General features: G+C 39.5%; 2 protein-coding genes across 2 annotated transcripts in view; one reads left to right on the forward strand and one right to left on the reverse strand.

Annotated features, from left to right (window-relative positions):
- The window catches only part of NOL8 (nucleolar protein 8), a 28,471-nt gene extending 18,394 nt beyond the window's left edge, over nt 1-10,077 (reverse strand). The window contains exons 1-7 of the mRNA XM_069474014.1: nt 9,812-10,077; nt 8,933-9,037; nt 8,209-8,374; nt 7,331-7,393; nt 5,004-5,082; nt 2,706-2,841; nt 2,095-2,163 (exon numbers count right to left, since the gene is read on the reverse strand). Of these exons, the coding sequence (XP_069330115.1) occupies nt 2,095-2,163; nt 2,706-2,841; nt 5,004-5,082; nt 7,331-7,393; nt 8,209-8,347 (486 nt within the window). The 5' untranslated portion in view covers nt 8,348-8,374; nt 8,933-9,037; nt 9,812-10,077. The remainder of the gene's footprint in view (nt 1-2,094; nt 2,164-2,705; nt 2,842-5,003; nt 5,083-7,330; nt 7,394-8,208; nt 8,375-8,932; nt 9,038-9,811) is intronic.
- Nucleotides 10,078-10,490: 413 nt separating this feature from the next.
- CENPP (centromere protein P) overlaps nt 10,491-16,979 on the forward strand; it is a 247,032-nt gene continuing 240,543 nt past the window's right edge. The window contains exons 1-2 of the mRNA XM_069476278.1: nt 10,491-10,597; nt 14,535-14,716. Of these exons, the coding sequence (XP_069332379.1) occupies nt 10,491-10,597; nt 14,535-14,716 (289 nt within the window). The remainder of the gene's footprint in view (nt 10,598-14,534; nt 14,717-16,979) is intronic.

Genomic DNA, 16,979 nt, shown 5'->3' on the forward strand with positions numbered 1-16,979 from the left:
CCTTCAGTTTCCTATCAAACAAAATGAGAACTTCACTAGGTGACCTTTCAGAGTCTAAGAAATTGAGCTTTTAATTACATTTCCCAAGTTAAAACCAAGTACCACCACTATTAGCTGGCCAGAAAATACGTGGACCATATGTAGATATTATAGCAAACCTGTTCAGATTATATTCTAAGTATACAGCCCAGGACTGTATACCTAGTAGACAGAGTTCTGGGTTTAGGGGAACTCAGAAGGGCATGGTTAGATGTCCTTTATTCTCAAACTCTTTTGGCCATTCCTCTCTTCTCAGTACTTATTCATCCTAGCCCTGATTCTCCTAGCTCAATGACATCCATTTCACATGAATTCACTTTCTGCAATGCAGTTGTTTGTTTTTGTTTTTGTTTTTTTTTTTTTTTTTTTGAGACAAGGTCTTGCTCTGTCACCTGGGCTAGAGTGCAGTGATGTCACAGCTCACTGCAACCTTAAGCTCTTGGGCTCAAGCGATCCTCCAGCCTCAGTCCCCTGAGTAGCTGGGACTATAGGCGCATACCACCATGCCTGGCTAATTTTTTTAAAAAATTTTATAGAGATGGGGTCTCGCTATGTTGCTCAGGCTAGCCTCAAATTCCTGGGCTTAAGTGATCCTCTCACCTCAGCCTCCCAAAGTGCTAGGATTACAAGTGTGAGCCACCACACCTGGCCTGCAATACATTTTTTTAGGACTTTATTAGAAAGCTAATAATTCTTTACCAGGGCTGTTTTGTTGTTGACATTATCCAGAAAGATTCTACTTAATGTCAATGTGTTGTAATGATAACTGCCATTTGCTGAATCCCTAAAACATATGAATAGGCAAGTAGTATTTAAGCTATTGTTCTTTTAATGTTCCTTTGTTCATTTATTAACTACTTAATGCAAGCCAATTATATGTGAGGTGTGTCAAAAAGTGTCTATTATCTCTACTACCTTTTAACATCTACCCCTTGCTGTCAGTGTCAGCCTATGGTGGGAAGCCAGAAGATGGAGAGGAAAAAATCAATACTTCCTGACTTTGTGGCACTATCAGGGAGGGCAGAATTGGTACCTATGGCCAGTGCTACTGGGACCTCAATTCAGGCAGCGGCCTCAGTGACACAGTAGCCATGAGCTCTAAGGACGTATCTTTTTGCTTCTCTATCCCCAAGGGTAGGAGTGGTTTACTGCAGTTCTCAATGACTGGGCAACCTGACGATCAGCTTTTGGCTCCTCCAGCACTGGTTTAAACCAATTTCATGTATTATATGCCCTCTGTTTGACATAACTGAACTGTTTCTGCTTCCCAGACTGAAACACAGGGTTAAGAGCTAAAGGGTATACCAAGAGAGGCTTCTGCTCAGAAGTCTATGACACCATGTTTTCAAGATCTTAGACAATCTGACCTCATTGAATGGGCATCAGAACTTGCTCTCTCTGGGTTCCATACTATTTTTTTAACCCACCATTCTCTTGCCTATCTACATATTTTTATTTACAATTTTCCTCCTTCCAGGACTACTTCTTTTCATTTTTCTATTATTTTAAAACACAACTCAGTTCTTCTAGAAGTTTCTTTAAGGATGGCCCCTTGTTCTTTCACCCCATTTTAGCTCCTTTAGCAATGGCTTTGAATCCAAGTGCATCAAGACAATGAATAAATTAATAAGCAAAACTGCTTCTTAGGCACTCAGCATTTGAATTTCTTTTTTTTCTCCCATTTTTAAAAAAATTTTTTATTTCAGAATATTATGGGGGTACAAATGTTTCGGTTACATGGATTGCTTTTGTACAGGCTGAGTCAAAGTATAAGTGTGCCCATCACCCAGACAGTGTATATTGTGCCCGTTATGTGTGATTTTACCCATCCCCTGAATTTCTTACTTGTATAAAACCTCGCTCCACTCTCTCATTATTTCTCTAAGTGTTTCACATATGTTGGTAAATACCCTGCTTAGAAATTGGGAAGATAACACACTGCTTAATAAATACCTCAAGATTTACTGATAGAGACTGTGAAATGCTAAAGGTATTTTGCCATTATCCATCACTAGCAAATAACACTTACTCTAAGAGGCCGATCATAAAGGATATTTTACGTTTATGTTGATTCTTGAGATGCAGAACAGGTAAGACTCTTCCAAATTTACTCACAACCCAATTCTAAAAGAAAAAAAAAGAATTTATTTACTAGATGTCACAAAGGGAAAAGATTAAAATAACAACATTATAGAAATATAATTTTTAAAAATTGAACTCAACAGTGGGCTATGAACTCATGGTGGGCTATAATTCCTGTTGGATTTAGTTTTCTGACAATGAAACAAGAGTTCTCAAAGAGAAAAACTGTGAGAGGAAAATTAAAAAAAGGAAACTTGGAACAGCTATCAACCCAAGTAAGCAGTGTAGGATGCTACACAAAAAACAGTAGCCATTAAAAAGGCAAACTTCGGACTTGCCTGTACTCCTTACTACCTATGTCCCTTATATGCTCACCTTGGCCTGGGTTTTGATTTCTCTTTCTATAAAACGGTGCAGAACTATCCTTACTCAGAAGTTGTAAACACACCTGAAAATCATAAAGCACTATCTACGTTATCTGCTTCAAAGCAAGGGAAAAAAAGTACCTGGCTTTAGATGTGACAGGTGTGATTACGTAGTCTCAGACGTCAGCTTTTGGGTTGGCTCTGGCTACAGAGACTCACCTTGTGTCCTGGCACTTCTGTCCCTGGCACAGCTTTCATATGGAAATTCACGCCTTCCATCTTTTCTAACAAGTTGCTGTTGCCTGTTGTTGATTTTTCTCTTTTTGCTTTTGCTTCTTCTCTCTCTTGGGCCAATCTGCATTAAAGAGAAAATATTAATAAAAGAGTTAAAGTAATCAATCATGTAAAATGGTTATTTCCCTTCAGGTGACCCTAAATGAGCACTATAGTTATTTATAAAGTAAATAACTTTATAATTTTAAAAACCCAAATAAAACAAAACACTTTGTCAATAGTATAAGAGCTTATATAATTTTCAGAACACACAAGTAATATGTTTTCTTTGTAGAATATTGAAAAATATGGGAACATGAAGAAAACAAAACATATCCCCTATCCCATATCCTATTGTTAACATTGTCTGCTTACTTCACCTCCATTCTATATGCAAATATATACATTTTAAAATGTAATCCAGATCATACTCTAAGTACAGTTGGGTACCCTTCATGTATCAACTTATCATCACATATTCTTTGAAAACATCACTGTAATTGCTGTACAACATGCCATTATACAAAATTATCATAATTTACTGACCAGGCCTCTACTGCCAGCAACTGAGCAGTATAGGGCTGGACAGGATGAAGGGGCTTTTTTGTCAGGGCTGTTAAACTAGAGCACCAAAATTTCTCTCCTGGTCTGCCCACTCCAGTCAGGTTCCGTAAGCCCTAACATCCACACCCACGCCTGTGCTATGCTCCAGCAGATGTCCCAGCTCCCCTTCCTGGAAGACAGAGACCATGGATCACAAGCTCTATCAATTTTCCCCTTTCAACTTATGTATTTTGGAATTTTATGTATCCTTTCTCCTTTCATTCTCCTACATGAGGAAGAGGTGGCTTTCAGAGCCCAATTTGGTAAGTCTTGACTATTTCTACCTTCCTAATGAAGAAGATGCCATGTCAACCCTCCAATGCAAATCATCCCCACCTTACTCAGAACTGGACAACTGCACTGACCAGGCCTCACTGGCCTCACTGCCTCTGATCTGTCTTCTTTATGTTCCACCTCCCAGAATGGCCATGATATTCATGCTCCTCATGTGCATTGACACAGGTACTCCAAGGCAGCTGCATCATGGGTGCACACTGCTCGGCATGGGGCCCCAGTGCCTGCACACAATAAGCACTCAAGTACTACTGAATGAATGGTACACGACCACCCTGTTCAGTCAGAGGCCTCCAACTGAAGAACAAAATCAAATGCTCATCTTTTACACAAGACAAGTCCCCTAAAACATGCCTCCAGTAGGCGGCCTGCCACTTGTTTTAATCTGTATGCTCTTGGGACATTTCGTTGGTTTAGAACAATCTCATCAACTGCATATTCTTAGATTCTCTCCGATTTTGAAAGCTGCCAAACTAATATTTTTTCTCCCTGATAATATTTTTAGGATTTTAAAAGCTCTAATGGTTTTACACAGTTTTGTTTTTATTTTTTTATTTTCTTTTTTTTGAGACAGTCTCACTCTGTTGTCCGGACTAGAGTGCCGTGGCATCAGCCTAACTCACAGCAACCTCAAAATCCTGGGCTCAAGCAATCCTCCTGCCTCAGCCTTCCAAGTAGCTGGGACTACAGGCATGTGCCACCATGCCCGGCTAATTTATATATATATATATATATATATTTTTAGCTGTCCATATAATTTCTTTCTATTTTTAGTAGAGACGGGGTCTTGCTCTTGCTCAGGCTGGTCTCAAACTCCTGAGCTCAAAGCAATCCCCCTGCCTCAGTCTCCCAGAGTGCTAGGATTATAGGTGTGAGCCACTGTGCCCAGTTAACTCCTTTTTTTGACATGAAAATCCTAGAAAAACACTTGCACAAATGCAGAAGACGTGGTCAATGAGCATCTAAGATTAGGAAAAATGAAAACACAATAAATGTCCATCAGAGGGGAGGGACAAGCTATAATGTGGTATAGCCATTTTCTGAAACAGTACTAACAGCTGTTATAAAGAAGGGGGAAAATATACATCGCCACAAAAGATTGTGCTAAAAAAGAGAAAATAAATACATAGATATACTTTTATAGGTTAATATATACATATGTAAATGCCCTAAATACCTTTTTCATTAGGGGATTCAGAGTTGAGATGTATTTAGCTCTACTTGTTATGCTTGAATTGCTAAGAATGTAATAATATATTACCTGATAATTTCAAATAAATTAAGTGAATATATAAAACCATTTTCAAGATAAAAATGGGGTTTAAATTCACATGGAGCAAAACCTACCTGTGCAAAAAGCTTTCTTTTGCTAGTTGAATTTGTAATGTTCCACCTTTCCATTTTGTTTTGTTTAAAACAGACATACCTATAAGGTAAAGAATTATTACCCAAGTACATGGCAAAGCAAAAATATATTTTAGCATGCACTTTTTATAATTATTTAGTACCAAGAAAACTAGACTTGTTTATCACAAAGAGACACAGAGGAAGTGGAAGAAAGAAAATGAGGCCTGGAGAGAAGGGACCTAGGCTCTGTCTCATCTTGACCACTTACCAAAAGGGTTCTTATACTTCCTATCTCATAGTGTTAGTACGTTAGAATGAGGCAAAATGTGTAAACTGTAAAGCAAAACTTGCAATTTGTTTATAAACCATCAGAAACCTCTAAATAACTGACATTTATTTGATATTTCATTCTTATTTCCCATACTTAACAAGGAAACATTAATGTAATCTTTTCAGGTTAAATCAGAGAACACTTTAGAATCCTGTAGCATTTTTTTTTTTTTTTTTTTTTAGCTATAGCTGCTTGCTGGAATGGGAACTCAATGTCCACCTGTTTTTTTTCTTTTTTAAAAAATTTTTGTAGAGACAGGGTCTTGCTATGTTGCCCAGGGTAGTTTGAACTCCTGGCCTCAAGTGGTCCTCCTGTCTCAGACTCCCAAAGTGCTAGGATTAACTACATAAGCCACTGTGCCTGGCCTGTAGCACCTTACTTTTATTTATCACCTCATGCTAATTACTGTATAACTTGCAAATGAATGAACTGTGTTTGAATTGCTATGCCCAACAGTTGATTTTTCTGCGTATCTGTTTCCTTAATAACCACTAACAGAATTTTCCAGGGGGTAGGCACTACACTAGTACAAATGTATCATTTAATTCTTACAGTAATATTATGAGGAAAGCACTATATTCTGTCATTCATCACATAAGCAAAATTGGGGTTTAGAAGTTTAAATAACTTCCCACAGGTTACATAGCCTAGCTATGTGGTTTTCTTTTAGACAGAATCTCACTCTGTCGCCCGGGCTAGAGTGCCGTGGGGTCTGCCCAGCTCACAGCAACCTCAAACTCCTGGGCTCAAACAATCCTTCTGCCTCAGCCTCCCAAGTAGCTGGGACTAGAGGCATGCGCCACCATGCCCGGCTAATTTTTTCTATATATATTTTTAGCTGTCCAAATAATTTCTTTCTATTTTTAGTAGAGACAGTGTCTCGCTCTTGCTCAGGCTGGTCTCGAACTCCTGCCTTTGGGCGATCTACCCACCTTGGCCTCCCAGAGTGCTAGGATTACAGGCGTGAGCCACCGCGCCCGGTCCTAGCTATGTGTTCTTAACCACAACTTCATATTTGTCACATATATTTCCTCACTGAACAATAAAGCAATCTTCTTGCAAATGAAATTTTAAAAGACTGATGGTCTTCTTTGTCTATTACCATGTTCCCTTTACTTATCTTTCAATGTCTTTTGACTTTTCAGCCTCCAAGTAACTAGAATACATTGCTGCATCAGTGGCAATATGGATTATCTCCCCTTCTTTCTTCATTGAAGGCCACTGTTTGCCCTTGGCTTTACTAAACTTACAGACAAGCAATTTCACAATTTCAAGGACATGGTCTTACAAGGGTATATTCTTATTTTTTTTTTTTTTTGGAGACAGAGTCTCACTCTGTTGCCCGGGCTAGAGTACTGTGACGTTGGCCTAGGTCATAGCAACCTCAAACTCCTGGGCTCAAGTGATCCTCCTGCCTCAGCCTCCTGAGTATCTGGGACTACAGGCATGCACCATGCCCAGCTAAGTTTTTCTACTTATTTTTAGTTGTCCAGTTAATTTCTTTCTATTTTTTTAGTAGAGACGGGGGTCTCGCTCTTGCTCAGGCTGGTCTTGAACTCCTGACCTTGAGTGATCCTCCCGCCTCGCCACTGTGCCCGGCCTACAAGGGCATATTCTAAAGCCCTCTTCTTACAGTACTTAATGATAAGGATTAGCTGCCCAAGAAATGAGCAGATGGAGGAGGAAGAGTGTGGCATAATATGCAGTGGATATGTGTATCCAGCAGTTTCTGTGAAAGTTTGGTCCCTCCTCCAAAATATTTGAGAATAGCAGTTTTTAAAAAACCCAATAGCCATGTGCTGCCATTTGTCTTCTGATGTCAAATGGGATGGACCTAAACCTGCAGAGTTGTAAGATACCAGAATTCTCTTGATCATGGTTGTCCCACCAGATGACTGAAAAGTGCTGTTGAGGTTTAGATTTGGAACCAAAGTTATTCCAAGTGACACAGTGACACAAACTGGCAAATACTTGAGAAAGTTTATGGCTATCTTACATTTTTTCAGGTCTGCTTCTGCTACTTTGATGTTGATATATGCAAAGATTTTCTGTGGGTTTCCTAAAAAAAAAAGAAAAGGAAATTTATTTAAATTTTCATCTAGGAACAATGTAAAAATGATTAAGTTTCTAAATTAAAAAAATTTAGTTTTTGAAAATTTATTCTTTGAAAGAAAATTATTATTATTATTTTTGAGACAGAGTCTTACTCTGTCGCCCTGGGTAGAGTACAATGGCGTCATATTAGTTCACTGCAACCTAAAACTCCTGGGCTCAAGCGATCCTCCTGCCTCGGCCTCTCCAGTAGCGGGGACTACAGGCCTGAGCCACAATGGCCAGTTAATTTTTCTATTTTCAGTAGAGACGGGGTCTTGCTCTTGCTCAGGCTGGTCTCAAACTCCTGAGTTCAAGCAATCCTCTCACTGCCACCCCCCAGAGGGCTATGATTATAGGCATGAGCCACTGCACCCAGACTTGAAAGAAAAACTTTATTTTTGACTGGACACAAAAGTTGCATTTTTTAAGTATGATTATCAAAATATTCCAAAAAAGTCAATAAGAAAAAATGTCAATTAGTCAGTTAAGGAAACATCTTGATTGTATGCTAGTGATACTCTATTTTATCAGGACACTTAATGTCAGAATGTCAGCTGTGAAAATGGTAAGTTATATGTTTCTGAAATCAGATGTTTTGCAATCTAGAATTTTTCTGATTTCAGAAACTAATTCTGGTCAAGTTCTGAATCATATGTAACACCTCCAGGGCATCACATCACACTTGGTGTTCACAGCTAATATTCATCTCTGAGGTTGCTTTATTTTATAACACGACCTGAGATACATCTGCTTTTACCCAGGGAAGGACTATAAATTTACCTTGGTCATCTTTCCGTGTGATGATCTCCACATTAGAAACTTCTCCAAATCTGCTGAACTGATTTTGTAGGTCTGTTTCAGAAATGGCCGTGCCAAGGCCACCCACAAAAAGGCGCTTTGTTTCTCTGTTGGCTTTCATGAAGGCTGGGCATATACTCAGTGTATTCTAGTGGGAAGAGCAATTTCTTGTATTCAGAGAAGAGTTCTTTCCCTTAGTTCTTCTCAAATCTAACAAACAACTCTTTCCTCTAAACCTTCTGTGCTAAATTGGTCACCTGGACTTGTGTTTCACCTGGTATTGTATTGCTTCCAAGTTTTATCCCTAGAGATTTTCTGCTCAAGCCCTACAACGACATTCTCTATGAAGCACTTGGGAACCACCCTCACACTCATAAAGACCACGTACAGGCAGAAGCTTTCCCTCTAAAAATGGCCACAATATTACACCCTATACCTTCTTATTTACTTATTCATGTTGTTAGGTGTTTTTCCTTCATTCATTCGTATGTTCACTTATTGACTTCAGCAAACATTTGCAGAAATAAGATGTGGCAGGTATTACACTAAAGCTGCAGTCCTCGATCCCCAGGCACAAGGTGAGCCGGCAGTCAGGGAAGCTGCATATGTATTTACAGCAGCTCCCTATTGCTTGCATCACTGTATAAGCTCCACTTCCTGTCAGATCAGAGGTAGTATTAGATTCTCAGAAGAACATGAAACCCACTGTAAACTGCACATGCGAGGATCTTGGTTCCGTGCTCCTTATGAAAATCCAATGCCTGACGATCTGAGGTGGAGCTGAGGTGGTGATGGTAGTGCTGGGGAACGGCTGCAAATAGATTATCATTAACAGCAAAGTTTGCACAATAAGTGCAATGTGCTGGAATCATCCCAAAATCGTCCCCACCCCTCACCCCATGGAAAACTGCCTTCCATGAAACCAGTCCCCGGTGCCAAAAAGTTTGGGGACCACTGCACTAAAGGATAAAAAGGTCTCCATCCTGGAGCTCCTCACAAGTAAATAAATGCTGCGATTACAATATTATGTCACAATAAAAGTATCTGCAAAATGCTATTCAGGCACAAAAAGAGCAAACTAAAATTACAGTGAATGCAGATTTGTGTTTTTACTATATGCCTACATTGTACAAAGTAGTTTGCATGTATCCTATGTCTCAGATGAGCAGACGAGGTTAAGTCACCGTCCTAATACCATACCCAAAATTAGTGATGAAGCCAGGATTATAATCCAGATCTAAATTCAGAACTTGGAATACTTAACACTATATTACGCAAATTGTTGGATTACAGCAGACCCAAGAAAATTTTTCCAGACATACTGAGGACAATCATAAGATCTTTCATCTCATTTAACATCCCACAGGCGCTCAGCTCCCACCCTGCCCATCAGCAAGAGCTGAGACACTCCTTCCAAGTGAGACCTAAAAACAGCACCCAGAAGTATTCTGGGCAAAGCTACGTCTACCTCTTCCTGGTAGCCTCCGCCCCCAACCTCTCCATCCCAGCCTTCTTCCTCCAAGAAGACCCAAAGAAGTGAAGGGTGAGGCCCCGTCACTTCGCAGGCTCCAAGCTCACTCCTCACCACGTCGTGACCCGCAGCCAGCAGTGCAGCAGCCCCTAACTTGCTGTCACATGTCCCAACAGGAGTATTCTTCTCTTCCTTCCTACTCGATTTCCAACCCAGCCTCCTAAGGTTCCGCTACCACATTCAGTTCCTGAGGGCTCTTTATTTCGTTTCCCGTTCTCCGGCCTACCGTGATGCCTCCGCCACCTTCCCCTCAACGACCGCCAAAGAGCCCAAACCAAAATCCCCTAGTTTCCACTGAAGAGGCTTATCGCCATGTGTTCACCGATTCCTGGACTAGGTCGGCGGAAGTGACGGACAAGAAGAAAAATAACGAGGCGATCCCCTCACGTCAACCGGAACTGCTTCTTCAGTGACACAGCCGGGTGGCTCCAAAGTTGCTGGCGGGGGTGGGCAGCTGAGCGCTTGGGCTTCGGGTTGGAACGTACCAGCTCTCTCGAAAGTGTAGGGGCTGCTTGAAGACAGACATGGAACGTCAAGGACCCGGATATTGTGCGAGTGCGGAGTTGGACGCGCTGGCCAGTGGGGTTCACGCGTTGCTTTCCTGTCTCCCCCCGCGTGAGCTCCGGCATGGTCCGCACTGGAGCGCGCGCGCGAGACTTGAAGCGCCGGGCTAGGCGCGGCAGTCGCGAGGTGACAGCGGAGCTTCATCGTCGGCTCGCTTCAGTTCTGCGTCATGGACGCCCAGCTGGCTGAGGTGCGCGCCTTGCAAGCTGAGATAGCGGCCCTTCGGCGGGTGTGTGAGGAGCCGCTGGCGCCTCGGGAAGAGACGTCCCGAGTACAGTACGTGGCCCCTGCCCATCCCTTCAGGCCAGCCAGCCCGTGTCCCCAGCCACAGACATTCCCGGGCTCCTACTGCTAGCCAGGCCTTTGCTGAGAATTGTAGCGTGAGAGGCCCCGAAATGTGGGCATGAACTAGTATCGGTCTTGTAAAGACGATGACCCAGAGTTGTGGGCACCTCGTATGGAGCCCCGTTGTAAACTCACTGCAGTGTATTAACTCGTTTAATCGCAGTGGTATGTGTTGATGACCATCAAGAAGAAAGCCTCCCTTTTGGTTGGCAGAGGTATCTAGTTGGGATTTAATAACTCCATTTGGTTTCAAGGAATTTGTTTTCATGGGTCAGCTAACGATAGCAAGTGATACTGACTTTTGTTTATGATAATGACATAAAATTTCGTTTGAAAAATAACTTAGGTGAAAAAGTTGATGTAAGGAAAAATAGTTAACATAGCCTGTATTGGAGAATTTGGCAATTCTCTGAGGTAGGTGCCGTTGTTAACCCCGTTTTATAGTTAAGGAAACTGAGGTTCAGAGAAGTTAAGTAGCTTGCCCCGGGTTCCAGAGAAAGGAAGTGTCAGAGCTGGATTGGGACCCAAAAATCTAACGCCAAAGTCTAGACACTTGCTTTTCGTTTGCTGAAGGAGAGAAAAAGGTCTATAACAGTGTATCATGTATCTTAAACATGCAAGCTACTTGAAAATATAAACGATCTTCATTTTTTAAGTCAAGGCTAACTTGACACAGTTGTAGAGAGAATGAGATTTTTCCTCAGCCTACTGGACAAGAGTTTGTAGAAAATGGGAAGGAGGAAGAGGTCTAAAGAAAATATTTGCCTGCATGTTCTATGTGGTCATGAAAGTAGAGGATTCTCTGGTACAAGGGAGAGGGAAACAGGTAAACAGGGCATGTATATATTCCTCCACAAGTGAGAGTAATTGAATTAATGACCCTTGTTACTTGAGGTGTGTCCAACAGATTGGAAGTTTTAGCATCACCTGGGAATTTGTTAGAAGTACAGACTTCAGCTGAATCCTAGATCTACTGAATCAAAATCTGCATTTTAAAAGGACACCTTGCTCTATCAGACAATCTGTGTGCACATTTTAAAGTTTGAGAAACACTGTATCATACTATGGGGAAAAGTGATTTCTTTACTGGCCGCAAGCTGTCATTATTAGCCCAGAATAGCATAGTAGATTACTCACGTAATCTGGGACTCCTAAATAATTGAGTTGGGAAATCAGAAGAGACCAGACTGTGAGAGACATTAAATCTCAGTCCAAAGTACTTGCATTTAATTTGAAGTTTTTTTTCACTATGAGGAGGAAGATTGGAACCTGTGTACTAAGCTATTATTTAACTGATTTGAAATGGCCAGATGGATTGGAGGTGGGAAAATTGGAGCTAAATTATTCAGTTATATCCATATGTCCAGCTGTGAAGCCAAACTGCCTGCCTTCAAATCCTGGCTCTCTTATTGGCTTAATGATCTTAGTTAAGTGATCTCCCTTTTCTGTACTTCAGTTTTCTCCTTGCTAAAATTGTAGCCAAATTACTGGTTTGTTATGAGGACTAACTGAGTTAATATATACAATGCATTTAGAACAGTACTTGGATCATTATAGTAACTAACACTAATTAGTAGACCATTGATTTTTAAACTCAAGTTGTGTATAAATTTGTTTTATAGGAAAAAAATTTCTTGTGAACACCTAATTTTGACAAAATTTTTATGCTACAAAGACAAATTTACAAATAAAACTAAAAACAATAAAATTCAAACTAATCCAAAATAGTTCAAACTAACATCGTTAGTTGAAATAGATCAATGATATTTTGATCAAAGTAGCTGTTATGAATGAGAATATGCAGGTTCTCTTTTTTTATGGTAAATTGTACATAACATAAAATTCATTATTTTAATGATTTTAAGATATTGTTCAATGGCATTACACACATTCACATTGTTGTGTGACCATCACCACTGTCCATCTCCAGAAATTTTTCATCACCCCAAACTGAAACTCTATACCTATTAAATAATAACTCCCCATTTTACCCTCCAATAATCACAGTTTCTTTTCTGGGGGGATGGGGTTCTGTCTATTTTTCCTTTAACGTGATGACCTGGTTCTCTTGCCACTTTGCTCTATTGGAAATACCTTGAAATTTTCATTCATAGAGTACTGTGACATTTGGTGTTCACTTATCAGGAGCTCGTCCCTCAAGTATGAAGATTATCTCTGTTCTTTTTTCATTGACTTTCTATATTTAAAGCAGTTTTGGGGGGCATCAATCTATGATGGCAAATGCAAAAGGGTATGTAGTCTCATGACACAGAATGTACTTAATATTTTAAATTAGCATTAAAAACAAAATTAAAAAAATTTACAGACTTTATGCAAGTCTTGGATCCCCAGTGTTAAGAATATGGAGTTAGATTATTCCCTGTATACATGATACAAGATCATGAAAGCATTAGCTAATATTGTGGAATTAGAAATTGAAAAGGGGCCAGGCACGGGTGGCTCATGCCTATAATCCTAGCACAAGATGGCTTGAGCTCAGGAGTTCAAGACCAGCCTGAGCAAGAGCGAGACCCCCGTCTCTACTAAAAATAGAAAGAAATTAACTGGACAACTAAAACATATAGAAAAAATTAGCTGGACCCTGTAGTCCCAGCTACTCGGGAGGCTGAGGCAAAAGGATCTCTTGAGCCCAGGAGTTTGAGGTTGCTGTGAGCTAGGCTGACGCCACGGCACTCTAGTCCGGGCAACAGAGTGAGACACTGTCTCAAAAAAAAAAAAAAAAAAAGAAAGAATTGAAAAGGAAGGCTAGTTCTGTGAGGGAGCAGAAAGGATGACACTTGGTCCAGATTTGAGGAAACTGAAGGAGTGCAAGGACAGCTTCCAAGATACGGAGTGTGAAATATCTAGAGGAAGACTTTATCACTAACAAAAGTAGGGGAATTTAGAGGAAAAGCTGATTCAAGGAAAAAACATTTGGTGAGATATCAAGCTAGATCTCCTTTGCAGAAAGAAAAGATACATGGTTAAAGGTATATTTTAGGAGTTACTATAGAGGAGCTGAGGCTAATCATTGAGCATTCATCTGGAAGGAAAGAGTAAATATTTAGGACAACAGAGGTTAAGTGTTAGGGTTTCCCTCTAATGTTGGAGACAAGAAGCAGAGATGGGGGAGGACCCAAGATACAAAGTGAGAATCAGGATAATCATGCCCCAGAATCCAAGGAAGGGATGTTTTAAGATGGCAGAAGTCAACAGAATAGAATGTAGCAGAGAGTTTAAGGGAAATAATGACAAAAAGTAAAATAGCATCCAATACAATTATTAGCTAAAATTTAATTCTTTTTTAAAAGGAAAGTAGATTTCTGTGTTCTTGGTGAAGAATGTCTGGTTATAGTGGTATTGAAAGAAATTATTCTATTTCTCTTTCCTTTGGAATTTTTACTCACTGTATTCTTAGAGTTCTTGAGAAATCTCTTTCTTAGTATGAAATGTTCTGTGATATTTACTTATGTTATAAACCAAAGTTAGTTAATTGATTTTGTTTTTTTAAAACTTCAAACATCTTTTTAAATAATTTGAGAGGTCTTGGGGTATCAAACATTTAGGTTGGAATTTCCTGGATTAGAGCTGACATTTTAATTTTGCAAGGTACACCTGTTATAACTTTTTTAAAGGTGTTTCTAATATGTAGAAATATGGTAGTATAATTTGGTTATGTTTGTTTTTTTGTTAAAGAGGGCGGTGATAGTAGTCATGTTGGTTTTGAAAAAATTCTTAAGAAGGTTTTTTTTTGGAGAGGGGAGGTGATTTAATGGGAATAACGGACAAATTTGGGAATGGTTTGAGGGGAATTAGATGAAACATTTGTTAGTACTTGGAGTAATTATTTCTGATATTTGCTTTTTAGAAAATCATTTCAGGAAATATATCAATCAGATTCTGAAGGATGGAAATCTTCAAAAGATCTGAAAAGTCAGCTTGGACATTTAGAATCAGAACTTTCATTTTTAAGTACCCTTACTGGCATCAATATAAGAAAGTACTCGATGAAGACAGAGGACCTAACAAGCACTGAGATGACAGAAAAGAGTAAGCCTTATTTTTAATCCAGAAGTGTGTTGTAGCTTACCTTATTATGCATAGGAAATTGGTTGTCATAATGTTAAATTAAAATTCTACAAGGTAACTATTTGAAAGTATGGTTGTGGTAAACCTGTTTAGTCAGATGTCTTTTGAACATCACAGTTTGCATAATACTCTTAAGAGCTACCTGAGGTAAATATTAAAGGACACGGTTTCTGTCATTAAGTACCATAATAGTCAAGTAATAGTGATTTTAAGAACAACTGTATCATTAATTTGCAAATTTTAAGAGATGTTCATCGCTGATGTGAAAGCTGCCTTATCTAGTGTTTTATTCCTATTACAGTCTTTGGTCAAGATAATTGTTTCAACAACTGGACCTTTTGCCATAAGGAAAGTTTCTGGTCCCGGTGACTAAGTTTTATTGCCAAAGATCTGTGATGCACTAACACATAAGGGGAAGCTACTTTAGCTGTGCAACTGGATGTCAGGAACTTTGGTTGGACAAGTATAGCATTCCTTAAAACAGAAATCGTTTTTCGGTAGTGCTTCCTGATTTTTTTTTTCCGAAAATAACCCTTATGATAGGGGAGAGGGAGAGTGACCTCAGAGCGTCTGAGGCAGCTTATTGTAGGGCGGGATTGAATTACATATAGAAACAGAGTGATATATTTAGAGACCTAAATTATTTGAAGAGGTGGAATACAGAGAGAGAGTGAGAATAAGTCCAGTAGAAGACTTTTACTTTCACTTATGTAAAAGTCTCAACATAAAGATTAGGCATATAGTCTTCAGAAAGCTAATGTGGCCCAAATGGGAGATTTCAGACAGGGATATCATAAGACATGAAATACTTTTCTTCTGTCTATGAGCAGTATGTGCTCATTTTAGAAAACTTAAAAAAATATAAAAATTATAAAGAAGAAATACCATTTTAAAGCCAGAAAACTAAGTAGTTGTGGGAATTTCTTGAATTGTGAAGCAATTTAGCAATAGTATTGGTCCTGGAAGAGAAAGACTTCTAACAAGAAAAGAATAAAGACTGAGGCCAATAGGCAAATGTAATCTACTTATGAAATATTCCAGTCAGAATAAGCCATGTGACAAGATAGTGCCTTGTGTCACTGCTTTTCAGATATTTCTTTTTCTGTTTTTCACAAGAAGGAGCCTCTACCTGAGGATAGAAATGCATAATATCTTAAAGAGGTGAAACAGCTGATAAGCTTCACAGCTTAAAGATACTTGAAAGCCCTGTCATTGAAGATTATATTTTCATATGTTACATTTTCTGTTTCTTATAACACACAAAAAAGATTATCAGGTAAAAGCAAATGATCGTTCCTAACAAAGTTAAGTGATACAACAGTGTTCAAAATGGTGTTTGTAATAATACTGTATTTTGACAGCTTTTTAATCTATTGAGCAAATTGAAAGCAAAACAGTTCAATTTAGTGGATGTGTTTGGTGACCTAACAATGCCATCAAATCTTTAGTTAATTGGCCGGGCGAGGTGGCTCACTCCTGTAATCCTAACACTCTGGGAGGCCCAGGTAGTTGGATCGTTTGAGCTCAGGAGTTCAAAACCAGCCTGAGCAAGAGTGAGACCCCATCTCTACTAAAAATAGAAAGAAATTATATGGACAACTAAAAATATATACAGAAAAAATTAGCCGGGCATGGTGGCACATGCCTGTAGTCCCAGCTACTCGGGAGGCTGAGGCAGTAGGATTGCTTGAGCCCAGGAGTTTGAGGTTGCTGTGAGCTAGGCTGATGCCACGGCACTCTAGCCTGGGCAACACAGTGAGACTCTGTCTCAAACAAACAAAAAAAATCTTTAGTTAATCAGCAAATAATTACCATGTCTGGTCCAGTCACTTGGCCAGGTACTGTTGGAAAAACAAAGATCTATTTGAAGTCTATTTCTTTCAAAAGATACTAATTGAGCAGACACAGTTCCTGTGCTGTGTTAATGAATATAGCAGAGGCTAGATAATTAGGTGATCTCGTTCCCTTCAAAATAGTCATGTTTGAAGAACGTGTACTTTATTGTAGTTATGCTTTCATTTCTCCAAACATTTTTATAACTCTTCTTTTGGAATTTCCTTTAGTGCCTATCATGATGCTTTTGAATATTCTCAGTTTTGATTGCTTAAGAGTAGGTTTACAGGCTGGGTGTGGTGGCTCACGCCTGTAATCCTAGCACTCTGGGAGGCCAACACGGGAGGATCATTTGAGCTCAGGAGTTCAAGACCAGCCTGAGCAAGAGCGA

The sequence above is a fragment of the Eulemur rufifrons genome, chromosome 7 (genome assembly GCF_041146395.1).
Source record: "Eulemur rufifrons isolate Redbay chromosome 7, OSU_ERuf_1, whole genome shotgun sequence".
NCBI classification, from domain to species: Eukaryota; Metazoa; Chordata; class Mammalia; order Primates; family Lemuridae; genus Eulemur; species Eulemur rufifrons.